This window comes from Rhea americana, unplaced genomic scaffold (genome assembly GCF_003343005.1).
Source record: "Rhea americana isolate MKP2758 unplaced genomic scaffold, rheAme1 scaffold_119, whole genome shotgun sequence".
Classification (NCBI taxonomy): domain Eukaryota; kingdom Metazoa; phylum Chordata; class Aves; order Rheiformes; family Rheidae; genus Rhea; species Rhea americana.
The window spans coordinates 2,578,152-2,600,114 of record NW_028185250.1 but is presented as its reverse complement, the minus strand read 5'-3'; the positions used below and the strand labels follow the sequence as shown (position 1 = coordinate 2,600,114).

Here is a 21,963-nt window from a genome sequence, read left to right as displayed (position 1 = left end):
AAACTGGACCAGTTTGTTCAAGGAAGTGCCTGGGAGCTGGTGGGGTGYGGCGCCAAGTGCTGAGGGAGCTGGCGAGTGTCATTGCGAGGCCATAGTCTATTGTCTCTGCAAAGTCACAGTGACTGAGGGAGGTTGCTGAGGACTGGAAGAAAGCAAATGTCACTGCTGTCTTCCAGAAGGGCAAGAAGGAAGGTGGAGGGTACTACAGGCTTGTCAGCTTCACCTTGATCGCTGGGAAGGTGGTGRTGTAAATAGTCTTGGTAGTGATTTCCAAGTATGTGAAGGACAGGAATATAATTGAGAGTTGGATTTATGAAGGGGAGATCCTGCTTGTCTAACCTGGTAGCCCTCTGCAAGGAGATGACTGGCTTGTTAGATAAAGGGAGAACAGTGGATGTTGTTCATCTCTGCTTTGGTAGGGCTTTTGGCACTGCCTTCCATCAAAGCTGCATAGAAAAACTGATAAAATATGGGCTAGATAAGTGGACAATGAGCTGAACTGAAAAATGGCTGAACTGCTGAGCTCAGGGTATTACACACAGCAGCACCAAGTCCAGGTAGAGGCCAGTCACTGCTAGCATAGTCAGTATTGGTGTCCAATACTGTTTAATGCCTTCATTAATGACCTGGGTGAAGCAGAAGAGTGCACCCTCAGCAAATTTACAGATGATACAAACCTGGGAGGAGAGGCTGAAACTGCACATGGTATCCAAATACCTGTTGTGCTGCCATTCAGAGGGACCTTAACAAGCTGGAGAAAGGAGCAGAGAGGATCATCTGAAGTTCAACAAAGGGAAAGGCCGAGTCCTGCCTCTGGRGAGAAATAACCCTTTGCAGCAGTACAGGCAGGGGTTGACCAGTTGGAAAGCAGCTTTGCTGCTTTTGGGGTCCTAGTGGACAAATAGAATGTGACCCAGCAATGAGCTCTCACAGCAAAGAAGGCAAACGATATTCCAGGCTGCAGTAGGCAGAGTGTACTCAGCAGGTTGAGGAAGGTAATTTTTCCCCTCTGCTCAGCACTGATGAGACTACCTCTGAAGTGCTGTGTCCACTTCTGAGCTCCCCAGTACAGGAGAGATGTGGCCATACTGGAGCAAGTGGAGCAAAGGGCCTCAAGGATGATTAAGAGCTTGGAGCATGTGACACATGAGAAGAGCCTGCAAGAGCTGGGACTATTGACCGTGAAGAAGAGCAGGCTGAGAGGAATTTTACCAGTGTGTATAAATACCTGATGGAGATGGAGGTAAAGAAGCCAGAATCAGTCTTCTCAGTAGTAGCAGTTGAAAGGGTGAGAGGCAATGGCCACAAACTGAAACCTAGGAAATTCCATTAAAACATAAGAAAAAAACTTCTTCACTGTGAGGGTGGTCAAATACTTGAACAAGTTGCCCAGAGAGGTTTGTGGGATCTGCATCCTTGGAAACACTCAGAACCTGACTGGACCTGACCTTGAGCAACTTGCTGTAGTTGCCCCTACTTTGAGAATGGGGTTTGGACTAGGTCATTTCTAGAGATCCCTTCCTACGTCAACTATTCTGAGTTTTTGTGATTTTATAAGATAATTGCAGTTTTTTATATAGGGGAGGACAGAACTTAGACTGGGCTAAATATCTCCTTTTCTCTTACATACGGTAAGTGTGCAGCAGAAAGAAGGAAATAGTTATGAAAAAATGTGAGCCTGGCAATACTGGTGGGATGCTGTATTTGGTTATAGCGTAATCTATTTATCCAGGTTTTAGGCTGGTGCCAGTTACAAACACTGATTCTCTTGATGGATCTAAGATAACGTTTTTTTTTTCCAAGCCACATCATTTTATCAGAGGATTTTATTGTACAGATCTTGTCAAAGCAGCACTGTGTGTAGCCTGTTTATATACAATGGCACAACAGCATGTTGTGGGTAAGATTACAGGGAAAACATTGTACTAAGTTATGTAAGCCTGGTGATGTAAACATTGACTATTACAAACAAAAACAAAAATGTATGAATCAAGTAGTGTTTTAAGATTCTGAACAATTATTATTTGCCTAATATTTTCAGATTTCAGAAAATTTTTGATCAAGAGGCTAAACAAGATGTCGTTTTTGACAGCATTGCCAAGCCAGTGGCAGAATGGTACGTTGTTGTTCTTGTGAGTAATGAGGGGTTATGCAGGGTCAAAATTAGCTTTCATTGCGTTATTTGGAGAAAAGCCGACAAGTGTGTCACTGTTGTAAAAGTGGATTATGTTTTAATTTTCTAAATGTTGGTATGTCTGCATCTAGTAGATATACACAAATCTCCTGGGATTTTTATGTGGTAAGGTTCTGTCATTAGCACCTAAATTAGAATTGCTTCTGTTGCCTCTTCTGTTGCAGAAGCATAGAAGTCAGTATCTATTAGGATTTTTGTTTATAATATAAGCTCACTTCGCAGTATTAGAARTATTCCCTATATAGTTCTGTGAAGGGTTAAACGTAAGAAAATCTAATCCCCCTTATTTATTTTTCATTATGTTGAGGATATTAAGGAGTTAAGCCAAGATACTCTCAAAATTTGCCTTATTTTTGTCTTAATGTGTATAACAGTGCTTTTGGAACTAAATATATATATATATTTCTCCTCAGTATAATAATTAAACACAGCTTATATTTTATGACTCTCAAAGATGAGAGTTTCTACTGATGTAGAAGTCACACTCATTCATTGCACAATTTAAATGCCACTCTGAACCAAGTGGGATTTCCTAATATGCCATTCTCTTTTTTCAATGCCCTCATAGCTAAAGCTATTACTACTAGTCTTTGTCTTTCTTCCCATAGTGGAGGAATCAGAATGTCTGCCTAATATTTATTTGTTTACACTTTAGAATCCAAATTTTGAAGTAAATTTGGAAGTATTACTTCAGGTACTAACTTCTTTCTCATTCATTGTCAGATCTGCCCATGGACTTAAGGTATAGTTCTGCAAGTTATTCTTAGCATTCTCATGTGTTTTCCACCATGTGAGGCAGGGAGCAGGAAGACATCCTGAGTTTGACCCCTGGTGTTTCTCCAACTGTTAGTTGCATGTGGTGGGTTTAAAAAAATACACTTAGCTCTTTTTTCTTGTTGTTTCAAAAAGTTTTTTCTTCCTCCCTCTATTTTCTGCATAAAAGGCCCATGTGAGACAGAAGGGGAACTGACTCTGAAAATGCAGAGCCAGTGAAACTGAAACCTGAAAAGCATAAATTAAATGTGCTTGAAAAAATACTTTTTCTGAATTCTTTAGTCCAAAATGGATCTCTGCGCATCTGACTCTACAATGTATAGCTTCAGGTTAACCCATTTACTTGAAATCAGAAATACTTTGAGTGTTTCTGATTTTAATGATGATTGCAGACAAATTTCTGTATCTTAAATAAGACTTGACTGTGTTTGGAAAACAAATGGTCAAAACCATTTGTTACATGCTGTGGATTAAATTATCCTCAACAAACTCAAACTGTTGAAGCTAACTAGCAACAAACAAGCATGTTTTTTTTTTCCTTCGGAGTAGTTTGCCGGAATATGGAAGGATCTTCTAGTTGCGCAATTCACCTATGCAGTGCTTCTAATAAACAGGAAGTGATGCCATTTTTCCTTTATTTTAATGTTGACTGATACAAAATTTTCATACATTGGTTTAATTCATTACATAAACTTTAATTTTCATTTTTAAAGGTCTTTAAGTGCTTAAATGCTGTTGAAATCAGTGGGACTTAGGCACATAATCATCTTGAAATATCTGAGCCTTTATTTTTATTGCTAAAGTGAAATTATAAAATCATTCTTAAACAAGAATGTTTTGAGTTTTCTGAGCATTATTAACATGTTAAACTTTGTATCCAAATTAATATTTTTGTTTTTATTGATAAAACTGAAGGATATTTTTTGTTGTATTTTTGTAGTAGATTAGCAAATATCTGAAATGTGTTCCTGCTTCTCCTCTTCATTCATTTACTTCCCAGGCAAAACCAAGTACTTTAAAATGCCCTCTTTGTTGTGAAGTTCTTTGACTGATTGAGTCTTCAGCTGCTGATTCAAATTTCCTTTCCATTGGGGGGCAATAAGGATTGCCCTGTTACTTCTGAAAGACCACAGTCCTTTATGGCAAAATTCTCTTCATGATTTCTTTCTGTTTGTTTGCGAGTCAACATTCTTATTCAGGGAAAAAAACAGTTAAAATGTGCTTATTTCTGATATTGGAGTAATTTTACTGAGTGAACAGATTTTGCTTCTGTATTGCCAGGAAAASGAAATGTGCAGAAAAGTGCCAATGAAATGGTTCAGTAACATTGTGAGGCTCTTCGTCATGCATACCTATAGTCATGAGAAAATGCAGTTAAGAATTTGAATACTCAGAAAAAAAAATCTTGGGACTTGTTTTAAACTAAAACCAGCAATATATGTTTGTGATTCTAAAAGCTTTATAGTTGTTCTTGGATGGATGAAAATTGGGTGCAACTTTTTCTGCTGCTGCCTAAATCTGCTTTATTTGATGTTGTGCCACTACTTTTCTGTCTTTAAATCCAGTTACATTGTCATCCTGCCTGTGGTTTCAGAGGCACTAGACACCAGTTTGCTTAATTTGCTTCTTCTGTCAGAAGTGCCAGTCTCTGAAAATCATTACAAGCATGTGATTTACTTGATTTGTTTTATTACTTTTTGTTAAACCTTGACTCATCTCTTCCTTGGTTCCTTTGGTTTTCTTTCCTCTTCTCTCCCCCTTTCCTTTTTGATTTAAGTGCATGTTCTTGACTTTTTTTGTGCAGCCAGCTTGATCTTTAAGATGCAGCACTAACATGGTAACTGTTAAAAAAGAGAAAATCAGTAACATCCTTCTTTTACAGTTCACGAACAAACAAGCTTTACTTTAGTGTAACAACAAGATTATGCTGATAATGCTTCAAATATCAGTGTTTTGATGATGGTTTCAATAAGAAAATAAGTATTGTTTTTGAATTAGTTTTCTTTTCAATTCTAATATGGCCAGTGTTTTTGTGTTGACTTACATAGCATAGCATTTTCAATAGCATTGAAGATATTTTTTTCTCTTCAGATATATCATGCAATTTACAAATAACTCAGCTGTGGTTTTTGAAAGTTCTGATAGCCTCCATGATAATACTCCTTTTTCTGCAGATTTTGGTTTCTTCTAATGTGTGGTGTTTACCTCAATAATCAGCATCTGTATTACTCTATGCACTATTTTTTCTGCTTCTTCATCTTCATACAAAGAATGTAAGCAAAATATTTTGGAGAATATGGCCTAATGTTGACCATACTGTCTGAAGCAGAAATAAAACCATTAACRTCCCTTTTTGCAATTTTAGAAAGTAATTCACAAGTAATTTAAAGTGTTTGGGAAAATATTTTCATCATTAGACTCTTTTGTAATATAAAGCCACAGGATGTAGACTAAACATCCTAATAGGACGTTTCTAGTTCTACTAAATATACTTACAGAAATCCAGTGACCTTCATGTGCTTTTTCTACTTTCATATATTTTTTCTTCCTGCGTAAGTCTGTGAATAAGATATGTGAAAGTATTTAGATATGCTGTGATTTTTTCATTATTTTTTTAGTTCTCTGATAACTCAAGGATTTGTGTTTTGCTATCTAATCAAGGAAAATAAAGTAGCTACAAGATTCTTCAAACTAATGAAAAATTCAGTAGTCAGTAAAAGGGATACCRTTTTTCTTTCAAGGTATGCTTTCATTATGGCCATCTAAGCTAAATAATGCTATATGCCCTTTTATCAAATTAAATAGGATTATGGGTTAATAGTGGCTCTGAAATTCAGACCTTTAGATGAGATACTGCTTGAAACAGAGAATCTAACTTATGTTATAAGGTTTTTGTTCTAAATAAATTATGACCTCTATTTTTTAACATCATATTGTAAAAGACCTGTAGAGATTCTTAAATACTATAAATTCTTATTTCTCAATTGTGAAGGTTTTTCCTTGGTTTTGAAGCTGTTGGGGACAGATCAAAAGGACAGACACAACAATAGGAACATTTTCATTTTTATTTTATTGGAAGATTTCTCCATACATACCTTAGTATAAATTTATCCTAACAAAGCATGTGGAGTTAATATTGATATTCCTTCAAATGTAGTTAAGGTGCAGATTATGTCATGCTCCCGGATTTGATGCAATCTGTACTTTTCTGTGTCCAGTTCTGGGCTCCCCAGTGCAAGAGAGACATGGAATCCAGTGTTGGGCTACGAAGATGATTGGAGGACTGCAGCATTTCCCTGTGAGGAAAGGCTGCCATAGCTGGGCCTGTGTAGCCTGGAGAATAGAAGACTGAGAGATCTTATCAATGTCTACAAACACCTTAAGGGGGAGTTGTCAAGAGAATGAGGCCAAACTCTTTTCAGTGGTGCCAAGCAACGGGACAAGAGGCAACGGGCACGAACTGAAACACAGGCAGTTTCACCTAAATATGAGGAAGAGCTTCCTTCCTGTTAGAGTGACAGAACACTGGCGCAGGTTGCCCACAGAGGTTGTGGAGTCTCCTTCTCTGGAGAATATTGAATATTCAAGACCTGCCTGGACGTGATTCTGTCTGGCATGCTTTAGGTGACCCTGCGTGAGCAGGGATGTTGGACTAGGTGATCTCCAGAGGTCCCTTCCAACCTCAGCCATTCTGTGATTCTGTGGTTTTCTTGTAATTTAGACCTTGTGTTGTGATTTTATTTTCYGCATCTCGGAAACCTTGCAATAGTTCTTTTGATTTTATATAGGATACTATATTGCTCTTTTCCTGATGGATCTTTCAGAAGCTCCTTAATTTCTGTTCTTGTCTGAAGTTATTCCTGCAAACTTTAAATATTCAGGTAGCTGTCTTGAGGAAAATATCATTATTATGCAATCAGATTTGTTTTTGTTCCCATAATATTTGCTTTTGTATAATTTGAAATAAAAGCTCTTGTTTTGAGTATTTAACAATAAAATTACACGTATGTAACATGTCAGGTATCTAAAACACTTTCAGTAACAGTAGTAGTAAGAGTACAAAGAGCTTTCAAGGAAGTTTTAAAATACAAAGTCAGGGAATTTATGTAGCAGGAGAACAGAAAAGTAAAAGGCAGTCTCATGATTATTCGTGTATTCTCTAACATCCAGAAGCCATCATCACAGTGAACATCTGATTTGTTACATCTCAGATAAATTTATTAAGAGATACTTTCAATTCTAAAGAGATTATATCTCAAAAGAGCATGTAGAGCTCATCCCTTTGAATGGACAAATAATGCATCCTTTTTATTTTAGGAAGAAACCTGAAACAGATAGAATTTTCTTAACCTGTAATTTCTCCTTCAATGAGGAAATAATCTGAATAAATTCCTTAGAAGATTAACTAAACTTTCATTCTTAGTTGAATTTATTCTGTCTGAGCAGGATGTAGGAGTATGTGAAAAGTCTTGCTTATCTATTCATCTATTTCTCTGCTTCATCAAGGTGTTTTGTGATGTGCAGCTTAAGTCTTTTTCTTTCTTACATAAGAGATTTCTTCTACCAAGAATGCTAATACTTTCTTACAAGAAGTAGAAACTGGTTTATTTCCATTCCTAACTGCAGCAGCATGTGTTACATATGTAGGCATCAATGAAGATTAGGCAAGAATTGACRTAATGAAAAAAGCAAGAAATGAGAGAAAGAAAGTTAGGTCATCTCAGACAAGAACGTGTCATGTAGACTGTTTGTATATGTTGCAAATTGAGTCCTTTTATATATACAAACAAATAAGATTATCACCATTAGTAATATGTGCTGGTTCCATCAAACACTTTCTTTTTTGTTAATTTCCTCTGCCCAGTACTGTCCATTACTTCATTTGCATATATTTAGGAAAGGGGACAATTCTTGAGTTAGTAGGCATTTTCAGAATGAACACCATGAGACACTTTCTAAAAGATGTTAGGGAGACAGGGTTAGTCAGTTTTGAAAAATAATTGAGGAAATACAACAAGTTAGCATAGTCTATAGTCTTCTATTCTGAGCAGTACGATTTTGGAAACGGTAATATTGTAGTTGAGTAGAGTAGTTGAAGGGCATATCAAATATCAAAATAAAATGAACATAGATTGTGAGCTAACATTTGCTTCATTGTGTGGCTTTTATGAAAACAAAAATGCAAGTTATGTATCACAAATCATGTTATTATAAGAGTGTCTAGATTTAACTCAGTAAGCTCAGGGATCAAGGTAAGTGTATTGGAAATGTAGCTTTTGATGTGAAGGGACTGTTTTCTGAGAAGAAAGTACTTAAAGGCTGAAACTCCTCAAAAAAGTGGTGTCATTAATTGGTTACCATATTTAAGCATACAAGAATAAAATTTAACTAAACTTCCTATGGAAATAAAGTGAAAAATTTGCCTTAGTTTTAGGAAGTGCCTGGTGAATTCTGCCAAAATCACTGTTTTTTAATAAAAAAGGATAAACACCACAAAACTATAGTGCAAAAATGAGAAACGTCTCTCAAAACAAATGTCAGATATTTAAAGGCACCTGTTAACTTCAGTGTTTTCATTCAAATGAGAGAATTGCAGAAATTCTGAGCATTTTTCAAGTCTGTTGTCTTTTGGCTCTATCATGTATAGGAGGCTGTTTCTGCACTCTTTATAGATACATTCTCTCTCCCTGCCCCCAAATCATTTACTCATTATTCTTTATTCGTTATTGCCACCACTCAGCTGTAGTGAATGATGGCAATATACATACCACATTTTCCTTTCTCTTTAGGCTTAATTTGTGCAGTAACAATGAATATTGATTCTGCCTTTGTAGATACTGTTGGTTGGTACAGTAGGTTGCTGGATGACCTAATTGGAAAAAAGAATAGTTTCCAACACAGTGAGCTCATGAAGAAAAAAAATCTTTTACATTTGGAGTACTAGGATATCAGCATAATCCAACTCTCTAGTAATACAAAAGGGTAGAGTAATTAGAATGTTGTAAGACCCTAGTGACAGAACAGTCATTTACTCATTTTTGTAGTCCTGGCACAATAACTCCCTAACYAGGGTAAAATCTCTTGGTATAATCAGCATCATACAATACTTGCTACTATGATGAGTCTGTGGAACATTGACCCTTACATAAATCTTCATGTTCCTGTGATTTAAATGAAGAATTCCTAGTACAACAATTATGCTTTAATATAATCTTCTTTTCTGGAATTCTGGAAAGGTGCAAATATCAGGCTTTAATATTTGTGTACTTTGTGGAAGATTTTCAGTATTTATTTAATAAATCATAGACTTGAATAAATGATGATCCCTTCTGACTTGGATGTGTTTGTGATGCAGTGTGGTAAATAGTGGCACAGCTCAGCTGCAGGCAAACTTGCATCACGGCTTTATTATTTCTAATGTGGATGGCTTGGGCACAAAGAACTATAGAATCTATATACAGTAAAAGGACACAGCTTTTGAATGCAGTATAAAGTTTGAGCTAAATTGGAAATGGAAGCGGTAATGATTACAGTTCTTGAAAATATGTACACGTATGAAGCAGTAGAAAATGAAAAGACATTATCAGTTAATCACTATTAATTAGGCATGTTTGTTTTGACTTGCATTTAGTTTAGAACTGTTAAAAAAGTTTACTTATTATAGATTACAGTTTGATAGCTTTGGTTCAGGTGACCTTTGTGTCACCTATTTTCAGTGTTTGTGGTGGAACTCTTAGTATATTTAGATACTTTAGTTTAAAAGAAATTGTATTATCTTTTTATTTACTTATTTTTAGGAAACTGTTTTGAAATTTCTGAAGAAGCTTATTTGCAGCAAGTTTTCAAGAACAGATACATGTGCATTTGGAAATTGGTCTTCTTTTTGAAGCATGAGGCATAACCAGATTAGATTTATTCCATAAATCTGGCAAAAGTATAAAGAAAAAATATCATACTGAGATACTTTATTTATTTTAATTAGAAAGAACTTTAATCTGCGCTCCAAATGGTAGATGATACCTAAGTACTGAATTTCTATAAAGAAAGATCCTCACTTAGAACTGATTTTCCAGATCTTGCAAATAGTTCTTTACTCCTTTAATCATAAACATCGTATCTGGGAGTTGTTTTTGCAGGATTGTATTGGGTTTATTTATAAAATGACTATGGATTCAGGTTTTCTGAACTAGGGTTAAGGAAAGCAGAGGGATATTGGTAAAATATTTCAGATCAGCAAGAACTGAGATGAGGAAAGAGTTGACAGGATCTAAAGATCAGATATTGGTGTTTTCTACCTTTTTCATCAGTCTGATAATTTCCTGGTTGTTGAATGGCTATTTACATTTACATTACCAGTAATTTAAAATGAAGCTGGTTGTTTTTGTTAGCTTATTTCAGATTGATATTATTATTTCAAAGTAATTCAAGCAATATTTCTGAGTCCCAGGTGTTTCTTTTATCTGCATATAAACACTCACAGAATTTAGTCCTTATTTAATAAGGTTTTCTTTTTTCTTCATTAATGTATCTTGACACATTTTATTTGTTCACATTGTAAACCTAGTGCAAACATTTGGAACTTTTTAGTTTTAAAACAAAAATAAATGAAAAAGGTCTTCATCTGCTTAAATGTTTTTAATCCTTTTGAAGACTGAGATGTATGTCTAGCGATAGAAACTAAATGTCACAGCAAGCAAATCTTTTTGCTCAGACTTAATATTCAGGGTTGCTATGGTGATCTTCAGTGTTCTGGATAAGCTTCATTTAGCAATTGTCAAGATGAGATTCCTCATTTGTAATACCTGCTGATTCTCAAAAGCTTGAGAATAAGTTCATCATTATTTCTGTGGCTTTCTCACAATGAATTGAAGATTTGAGTAACAAAAAAGGAACCAGAGTGCTGTGACGTCTCTAAGGAAGGCCATCATATTGGTGGTTATAAAAATAATGCATAGATGATCTACAGCAAAGTTTGCAGTGCGTTTGCAGGGATTGGTAAGGACTGTTAGTTTGGGGGAGGGGGCATTAGGTTCCCTCCTTTGTAGATGAGTCTGTGTGAATTATGTCTACTGCTAACAAATTCTCTCTTAAAATCAGAGAATAATTTAGGTTGGAAGAGATCCTTGTAGCTTATCTGGTCCAGTCTCCAGAGCAAAGAAAGAATAACTTTAAAGTTAGATCAGGTTGCTCAGGCCCTCGTCCAGTAGAGCTTTGAAAATGTCCAAGGATGGGACACTTAAGATTTCTTTTTGTGTAACATGTGAACACCGCCTCTTGTCTTACTACTTTATGCTTCTGGGAAGAGTCTGGCTCTGTCTTCTCTGRTATAGCCATAGAAACCTTTTCTCCAGGCTGAAAAAGCTCAGCACTTGGCTTCCCCCTGCATGTTATGTGCTTTAGCTCTARTTAGTTAGATGATCCTCCATTAGACTTGCCTCAGTTTCTTTACAGCACCCTTCTTGTACCAGGGAGTCCAAGATTGGATGTAGGACTATAGGTATGGAGTTATTCTTAATATTCTTCTTATTATTTTTTTACAGATCTTGTAGTTTTCATGGTAGCTTGTCTGTCTGGCCTTACAGAAAGAGTGCAACAGCAGAGCAAGGAGAATACTTCATTATGCTTGGGCATAAGCCTGCATGCAGCCTCTTTAACAATGAGCACAAAAAGAAATGAAAGTTCTGTGTCCATAAACTTTAAATAGAGCAAATAACCATCGTTGCAAATTAAAACAAAATGTAGTCAGAGGAAATAACCACAATAAAACAACCTTAGTCTGCTTTCAACCTCTGTCTGCTGTCACTGGTTTTTAAACATCTCTTTATATAGTCTTGTATTTTCAAGGACTAAATGCTGAACTATATTTCAAACCATAGTAATTACCCATAAATTGTCTAGCTCTCACTTTAGGAATTTCTCATGTGAGGAATGTTAAGCAGTTGTAAACATATTGGATCCATCAGTTTAAGTAGAATTACTTGCATGAGTTAGACTTCTGTATCAGGCCCGTTATTTAGGAATTATGCATCTTTTAGGGATGAGGTAAATCAGCTGACTGACTGAAAATGCCAATACATAAGTCTGTAAAAGCCTTTCTTTTTTTAAGTAGGGATCTAAATTTGAAATTTTAAATGAAATGGTAATTTCTTATTGTGCATGTTTTAATTTGACATTAATTATATTAGAAAGTACAAGTTGATAACTGAATTAGAAAAAGTGAGAAAAAAAAACACATAGCTTTGTTCTTCTTTAACTACATTCTTAGATAAGTCTCTACTAGAAGGAATAGTGTATGTCTCATAATTAATGCAAAGTTCTACTGACAGCTTTTGCTTAGCAAGATTGTGAGGGGAGAGGCAGAATCTTCTTTAACGTAACAAAAGAAATAGTAAGACAGTAAAGCCCTGGATCTTCTCCCCCACCCCTACCGCATTACCTTTTCTAATAAAAGATACTACCTCTCTAAACACCTAGTTTTCCTTATATCCTTAGACCATCATAGTTGCAACTACGTTATTACAACATTTGTTTATTTTTCTTCAGTGTTACTGGTTAAGTCTTTACATGTAATAAATGACTTTCTTATTAACAATTCTTTTCTTGAGACTTTGGGAAGCTCTTTTTTCAAATATGTATAACTRTCTTACCACTGATAAAGTGGAGCTTTTAAGGTTTTAAACCCTTGCTATGTATTTTTTTAATCAATAAATGACTTTTTTTAACTAGTATTTCAGAGCCACAAAACAAAAGAGAAAGCAGATTGTCATTAATTTTTCATAAAGCCAAAMTTTTTTTTTTCTTGAGCAAGCATTGTTACATAAACTTGCATATAATAGTATTTAGGTTATGGAACAGTGTTTCAATTATACTGAAAATGGATTAATTAAGAAGCATTTACTTCAACTTGTTGTTTTTTTATGTCTCTTCTCCAAAACAATCGAGTTGTTAAAATTCAGTGTATTCCAAATTAGTTGGGGAAAAAAATTACTCAAAACCTTTCTAGAATGTGTGTTAGGAGAACAGAATGTGTTAATATCAGAAGTACTTTTGATACATGCAGATATATTTAAACGCTGTATTGGGTTTAAGTGCTTATACTAGCAGAAAATGTACATCAGATTGTATTAGTACCTTCCATACTTTGGACCTCACTTAAAGGTCAGTGAGTTCATTGGAAAAATGTTCTGTGATATGAATGAGCTTTGGATTGCGATCTTGCTTAATGATATTTTGCAGATGATGAATTCTTTCTGCATGCTTTTTCTAAATCTTTACTGCTTATTTCAATATTCTATTCATGAAAATATTGAAAGTATTGTAATTTTTGACTTGTGCGTTGTCAATGTGAAAAAAACACAGAGTATCTGTGTCACAGCTTGGAAGTGAAACTAGAAAATTTCTAGCTTGCCCGATCACAAAATGCTAAATTATGTTGCTATCATAATAAATGGTTAAGTRTATATATACATATAAGTGTATATATAGTGTATATGTAGCACTTTATATGTAAGTGTATATGTGTGTATATATAACCTATATATATATAGGTTAAGTGTATATATAATGTTAAATTCAACATTAAATATTTTCATATGCAATACAATGCTGTTGACAGGCATTTTGCTGTGTAAAGATGTATGTAGCTTGTGGTAAATAGCATTTTCTCTTCTTTTAGTAAATGTGTATRTATATATCCTCTGAATAAGGAGATCAAGTTAATCTTATTCAGTTGTGTGCGCGCACAATCTCTCATTTGGAAGAAGTGTGATTTCAGGTGTATGCAGTATAGAGAACATATTAAATACTTTCTTGTATTTAAAATATTTGTTGATTAAATTTGTAAAGTAAAACACATGCTGTTTCAGTTCTAAAGGTCAGGAACAATTTTTAAGTGCTTAACCAGAAAAGAATATGGCTCTTTGAGAAAAATCTAAGAAAAGATCTAGTGTTTCTTCTACATTAAAATCATTTTGAAGTAGGTATATCATTAGACTAGAAGAACTATTGCAGAATAATATAATAAAATAAATTTGAGCTGTACTAAAACAATATTCATTCAAAGACTAGGGGCTACTTAACTGCACTTTATGTTATTAATTAATTAAAATTGATATTAGCTGTTGTTATGGCCTGTTTTCATATTGCTTTATTAAAGGTTTATTTTCTTCTTCCTTTAACTTTCACCAGAGAAAACTTCTGGTGTATAAGTTTAGACTGTTCAATGGTATCAACTTTGAGAGCTGCTTAGTTCATAAATACTTGTTGATGGCTTTAAAATACTTCTGTATCAGGCAGATAGCTAAGATGTTTCCTCACCAATATTTTGCTTTAAATTRACTTTTCTTACAGTAGTTAAAGAAAAAAAAAAAGAAATTTATCTCCAAATACCTTGCTGTAGAGAACATGTATGTAAATATATTGTCATGTAGGCCATATATGTTCCAATTTCAAGCAAGTATATGCACCAGAAAACATTACAGTAGTTTTCATTATATATGACTTCATGAACTGTGAGTCTTCAGATGATGTAACCAGATGGATATTTTGAAACACAAAAACAGATATTTTTTTAAAACATTTTTGCATTTACTGACAAAATTATTAATTATATTACAGAAATTGAGAAATCCTGGTATTTTGACATCATGAGTTAGATGAAAAATGTAAAGACTAAATTTGCTTGTTTTTTCTGAGCCGTTTGGTTTTGCAGCATGTTACATTTTCAGGCTTTTCTTGGCAGTCATGAAACCTAAAGCTCATGCACCTCAATAACGAGATATAAAGACAACTCAGTATTTTAAATGAGATTGAATTGTGCTTATTTGCAGAACTGTAATACATTATCTGCAATATGTCTGTGTTTTCCCAGAAATGCCATTTTTTTCTGGAAATCTTGTCTTCGTAGAATTTGAGGTCTTAGACAATTTCTTTGGGATTTCTTTGCATGTAGAAGTCCAGGCCAATGGTTCTTGTCCATATTTAGTGGATTTTGTTGTTCATAAGTGCTAAGTCCAACATGTGGGATTTACTACTCATGCAAATGATGAGCTAGGTGCATCCTTTGCGCATACAGCTTGCTCCATATTTTCCAGATAGGAATGTGGCATAGCTGATTGTTAAGCAGTAGAAGTAAAGCTGAAACAACAAGCTATTTGTTGGAGAATTGTTAGAAACTCCTTTTTTGCCTTTTTTTCTGTATTTTGGGGGCTTAAATTTAACATTAAATATTCTCATATGCAATACTATGCTGTTGACAGGCATTTTGCTGTGTAAAGATTGCTGTAYGTAGCTTGTGGTGAATAGCATTTTCTCTTCTTTTAGTAAAAATTATCATTCTTTTAGTAAAAATTAAATCTATCACAAAATGTTATAAAAATACACCTGCATGTTCTAGCCTGTAAGTAAAATGACCTCTTCAAATTTCCTAACACAGTGAAACAAATTCACGAATTTGGACAAGTTTTAGTCATCCTATTGCTTTTTTTTAATAGGCTCTATAGTTCTGATCTCAGTATTTGTTCCCTCCAGGAACTCTTAACAATCATAATGGGAGTAACTTTGCTAAGATATCTACTGGAGACAGATTTCTCCAGCAACGTTTTAGCTAATCCATCTGGAAGCAGTCCATGAACTTCTGAACAGGGAGCCATACAATGTTGTATAAACTCATGAAAGATCTTTTCAGCAAAGCCTCTCCTTGGATTATGCGTCTTTGATGTGTTTTGTTTGAAGTAGCAAGAGATAATTTATTGAACAAAACACCCCCTTAACTATGCCAAAACTCGACTTCCTTGCAGAAGAATAAAATGGGCATTCTGATAACACTGAGGGAACATGACTGTGAAAATATCCCTTTAGTGTATGTTCTTCATGTATGAATATTCTAAAGTCTTCAGAAAACTGTCATCAATAAGCATAAGCTTAACAAAGTGTTGAGATTTATGTTCTTAAAAGTTGGAGAGTAAAGATGTGGACTTTGTCCGAGTAAACTGACATTTTTCAGATGTAGATTTTTCAGAATAAGTTATGCATGGTAGAGAAGAGCTGCTGATTCCCTGCTGCCTTTCCCAGTAGAGAATCTGCTCCACTAGTGTTAGGAACAGCTTTCATTTGTGGATGACAATCCTCAAGAATCCTTTTGGTGGAAGCTTTTCAGAGAACACAACTTCTTCCCAGCCTCTCATAATTAATATTACCAACTTTTCAGATAWCTATTACCGTTACATCTTGTGAAGAATGGGAGATTGTGTGTATTTTCTGAAGATTATATTAACTCTTAGCATTTGAGAGATCCTTCACTTTGTCAACGGTAATTCTACAGTGTTTTTATCTTTTAATAACGTTTTGTGAGTGACTAAAGGACATGAGGCCTTATATTCAGTTTTCACCAAACAGGTTGTACATCTTAGGTTGAAAAACAATAGGTGAATATCTTAGACTTTATGAGTATTTAGCATATAGATATCAGTTTTAAAAGTGATTGATTAAGTATTGACCCACCTATATATATATATATGCTTATGATTTCAGTATAAAACTCCATGGGAGAAAGAATTAAAATTAGACTTATAAGGCAGCTTGGTATTCCATTTTGCCKTGAAATGTTTCAAAATAGAGAAAGAACAAAGTATATCTTTAACAAGTAAAGGATGCCAATTCCTTAAAAGAAGTATGAATTAGTAAAGCCAGAGTTTAAATAGCTTTTATATGATTTAATTCGTCTTAGACCTTATCATACACAGACTTTCAAAACTGGCATTGACTAGCATTCATAACATTAAACATAGATTTGTAGTTGCATGTTGTTTTGAAATTTATTCATTCCTTAACCTGTATGTCTACGCAGGTTGTAGTTCTGTTTAGATCATAAGTTTAGTTCTTTGTGAACCAGCTGTTCCAACAGAGAGTGTTCCTTTTCACTGCGTCTTCCAATCTACTCTTTTTTTGGGAGCTGAAATCACAGTCCTCAGCTTGATTCTAAGCAAAGGAGCTTTGTCAGTCCTGCATTGAGTTCCTAGTCACTTGTCTCTTATAAAGTCAGTTTTATTCTCAGACTTCCTGAGGGAGTTTATCCTCCATCCTATTTCCGTGGCAGATTGTGCTTCAATTTTAGAAGGCTTATGCTTGCAGTTTCGTTGATAGCATTAGTAGTCCTCTTTTTTCATAGGCTTCCTTAGCACCTCAGGGTTCCCCAGAGCCCTGGGAATATCCTCAGGTCCCTGTTGCCTTCAGGCTTTCTAAATTGACTTGATTGTTGGTTTTAAAATATTCTGAATGAAAGAAATGAATGCTATAAATATGGACAGGATTTATATTTTTTATATATGCACACATGCATATATATATATACATATATATGTACATATATAAATATAAAAGAATGATTGAATTTCTTTTTAGATATTACAATGAAATTCATAACTAACACTTTTGTAGTGCTTCTATGCAATGCAATATTAAGATTGCTTATAATTATATTTGACTATGACCATACATTGGCTTTGATGTGTTTACATTTTATGAATGTTCAGTGTTTTCTGGTAGGCTGTTCAGACTTCATTAATGCATTGCAATGTGTGTAATGAATTTATGAATCAAATATCAGAAGAAAAACTACTCACTGACTTTTGTGTTTTGACAGTGTAAGGTATATGAAATTTTGTCCTACATTTACACGTGTGATGATTTTAACTGGTAGCTTTTTGTATACTTTTTAGTATACTGCTACAATTTTACCATTTTCTTTGGAACRTATTAGAAAACTGCTCTGCAGGAGCAACATCACAATAATTGAAATATATATCTTTAACAACTTGAGAATAGAGGAAAGGAGTAAGAAGACTTAACAGCCCAAAATACTAGATCTGGAAGAGCCAAAGAGCAGGGATGTAAAAATAGAAGAGCAACTGTATTTGGTCATAGCAAAGTTACATCTAGCTCCATATATTATCTCTGACAGTAACTAACAGTCAACGCCTAGGGAAACATAGGGTAAGCATGCTGAGCTATTTTGCCCAAGTATTTTCCTAACCTTCAGCCATTTGTAGTTCAGAGGCTTTTGGAATGCAAAAGTGATTTCTCTTTCATGAACTARTCCATTCTCCAGTGAAGCCCGTGTGAATTTTTAGCATCCACAACATCCGTTGCAAGGCGTTTCAAAGCTTAAACTTCATGTTGTGTGAAGAATCATTTCCTCCTGCTTGCCTGCCATATGGAAGTTTCATTTGATACCCCCTACCTTCTAACAGCTCGTTACTGTCTTCATCATTCAGATGCTATAGTGGTGGGCACTAGAAATTCCTAAAATAGATGAATGGGGTGTTTTCTAATAATGGTTATGTCTTGATTTTTAACATCTGGAATCTAAAATCTATATGTGCTCTGTCTTCATTTGGTGTTTTGGTCTTTTGGAGCAGATGTTGAGTGTATTTTCTTTCGGCATGTTTTTGTTTCTTTCTTTGACGTACTACTGTAGTGGATTAAACTAAGCAATTTGGCAACTACTCAGGCTTTTAAATAAACTTTAATAAATTGGAGAAGCATTACGTCTCTTGTGGCGCCAGACCAGCAGCTATCTATACATTGTCCTTTTCCTGTTATGCAACGATTGCTTTTTCTTTCTTTCTTTTTTTTTTTTAAATCTGGGCTTATTTATCAGTTTCTCAATAAATAAATTACACAAGAATAATTTTAGCCTTTTTTTTTGTACAAAATCTCTACGTCCTTAACCCTTGTAAATCAAATGCAAGGTAGATTTTGCTTCTAATAAGTTTTTTCAAAAATTCTTTTTCAAATATTCTCTTCAATTTTTTTTGTCAGGAGATGTTGGAATTCTGGGAAAAGAGTTTTAGAAGCTGTATAAATCTAGGGCAAGTCTTTCTAAATGACAGCTGTTGAAAGGAAAGTGTAAAGCCTGACACTCTAATCTGGTATCTTTGTTACATATCCTTTCAACTACAGACTCTCTTGAATTCTAATTTAACATTTCATTGCTAACTTAACTCTAATCAGTTTTGATAATTTAATTGATTTTCTGCTTTATAGACAATTAAAAATTCAAGATAATAGTCCTCCATCTTTTTACCTCATTGTTTATAGTCTGTCAGTCAGTATAAGGTGTAGGATCTTAGAATACTTGCAATGTTTTTCAAGAATAGGGCAGTAATAAGAAATGGAGTCAGAAGTATAGAAGAAAGTTTTTAGTATTTTATCTTTTGAGATGGTTGACCAATCAGACATTTTCCTTGTAAACTCTAAGAGTATCAATAGAAATTTTTAAAATGATATACATGATTTTAAAAAGTCTGCTGTAAATAGCAAGGGAACACAGCCAGATAATGAAAAACTGAATTCATCTTTCAGATATCACTCCTTCAAAGGGGCCTTACTTGAGGAAAATATGACTATCTTCACAAGTGGTACAAGAAAATTTGCCTCATATAAATCAGGAAAAAAACACATATGCTATATTCATGTGTACAAATAGTTTCTTCAAATTTTACCAACTTATTGGTAATGGAATCCAGATCACTGTAGTCAAGGGCTGCAGCCAAATCCTAATTTGCCTTCCGAGCATTCAGCTATACTGCTGTCATTAAGCTWATCTACTGTCTGGAGAAAATCAGGTTTATGTTAATGGTATAGTGGTTTACAGAGGAGAAAAAAACAGACTTTTTATTAGGCATTTCTGCAAGTAGGCACAAGAAACATGAAAAAAGATGATCAAGCAATGGCATAGCTAATACTGCTGTTACAAGAAGCTTTTATGGATAGACACAGTTCTAACAGAAGATACTGCTTTTACTGATGTGGTTTTGATTGTTTTCATGGTGAGTGATGATTTTTACTATGCTGAGATAAGCAAAAGTTCTCCTCCAAGCTAGGAGTACTTTGCTGGTTTAGTAGGGTAGTTTTCCCCAAAGTAAAATGCCCCTAGTATAACTGAATCCTTACATGAGTTTCTAACCACAATACAATTTTCTCTGGTTGCAATTAATGAAGTCATATGTGAAGTATTTTTGGATTCTTTAGCTGTAATGTTTGAATGGCTACAATTCCTGACGACTACAGTCTTTCAAGAGACTAAACTATTGTTTCAAGAAAATGATCCAGCCCTAGAAAAAGGTTCACAAAAGTAGTGTAAGTAGTAATAAATGTTACCAGCTAATGATGATACTTTATTATGGAATAAGTCAAGGCATAAAGTCCTTGAGTTCTAGAAAATCTAAATTCCATTGGATCTAGAATAAGTGTCTTTAAGTGTAATCCTGTATTACTGTAGACAGCTGATACATAATCAAGAATTACTGTTAATTATATTTCAGTTTTATACAAAGCTATGTAAATTGACCATGGAAATACATTATGCCTACTCTATTAATTACCTCTTCATGTCTTTATTCCATAGTGCTTTGGCAGGATATAATGGTACTATCTTTGCATATGGTCAGACAGGCAGTGGCAAAACTTTTACCATTACCGGAGGAGCAGAACGTTACAGTGATCGAGGCATTATTCCCAGGACTCTGTCTTACATTTTTCATCAATTGCAGAAGGTATGGGACTTTATTTTCTATTTCTTTTACATGTCTAGTTTACAACTGCTTGATTATATTGCAAAAGACTATCTTTGTAATAGGGTTACAGGTAAGCCCTAAAATTAAAGCAAATGCTGAATAAAGCATGTAACTTACTACAGCAGAAAATTACTAATACTGTTGGGTGACCTGGTTTGTTACGGTAGACTGAAAATAATGGATATCATTGAAGGGGTTTTTGTAGTTTTCAAAGGCATGCTGTTTCTAGTTGATGAGACTGGATCACATTTAGCTCGTATAATTGATTCTAATTTTTTTAACTATATTAGCTCCACTGTAATTTTTGTATTGCATGCATTACATAATACACGTTAAATACAAAAAGATAATTTAATTTCTTTCCAGTGTAAGCCAAAAAAGACTGTATAAAGGATATACCATTACGTTCACTCCAATATGTTACTTAATTTCTTTGTATTTGACTGATGTTCGTAAAAATATATATATATAATAGCAAAATGAACAATAGGCATTTTAAAATGATGTTTTTATTCACCACATTTTCCTGCTTGCATTTTACTTAACGTTTATTAGCTAGAGTATATTACAGAACTACAGTACTAAATGTATTTAAGTATTATGAAAAGCAATTTCTAAAGTCAATAATGCAAATCTTTTAAGTAATCAAAATAGGAGAGAGATGCATATTCATTTTCCTTGCATGTTCTTTTCTTCTTAACTCTAATTATTCACTTATATGGAATTTATGTATTTGTAAGTGATATTGGTAATAAAAAGTCTGATTCACTGAGTATAACTGGAAAGTAAGTAGATGTTTGCATGGGCATAAGTTGAACATAGGCATCTGCATAGGTATAGCATACGGACAACTAAAGCAGTAAATAGTAAGAAATGTCATGAATGTTTGTTTTTCTATTACTATTATTATTATTCCTAGTGCATTCTTTCCAAGATGCATTTGTCCCTTTGTTTCTCATTGAAGTTATTGAAAAAGAATTCCTTTGGTCTGTTTTTTAAAAAGGGTATTGGTATTTAAAGACTAGTTAATAATGATTATAAAAAATGCTTTCAAAGGTTGTAAATTGTATTCTGTCCAGTTTTGCATATGCTATACGCATGAAACTTTCAGTGGAACCAGAGAAAGAGGTGTATTAATACGGTTGAAGTGACAATGGATTTGGCTTCATGAAGAAGTTAGGCAGTAGAAATACTTAAAAATATTTATTTTCTCTCCTTTTTCCCTTTTCCCTCATGTTTTAGTATTTCTGAGTCTTAGTTCTCAGTAGTTCATCTTTTTAGATATTCCACAGCAGACTTTCCTGCCACTGACAGCTCAATGGCAGCTGCTCTTTGATTACTGAACTTGGCGTAGCTGTTGGGGCAAAATATGACTCCAGTGTTGTAATTAACTTAGAACCAAGAACTATAAAATCACTT

The 21,963-nt window shown here is 34.3% G+C and overlaps 1 protein-coding gene across 1 annotated transcript in view; it reads left to right on the top strand.

The window, feature by feature from the left end:
• KIF6 (kinesin family member 6) overlaps positions 1-21,963 on the top strand; it is a 185,972-nt gene that overhangs the window by 3,194 nt on the left and 160,815 nt on the right. Inside the window, exons 3-4 of the mRNA XM_085320637.1 lie at positions 2,042-2,116; positions 20,376-20,523. Of these exons, the coding sequence (XP_085176763.1) occupies positions 2,042-2,116; positions 20,376-20,523 (223 nt within the window). The remainder of the gene's footprint in view (positions 1-2,041; positions 2,117-20,375; positions 20,524-21,963) is intronic.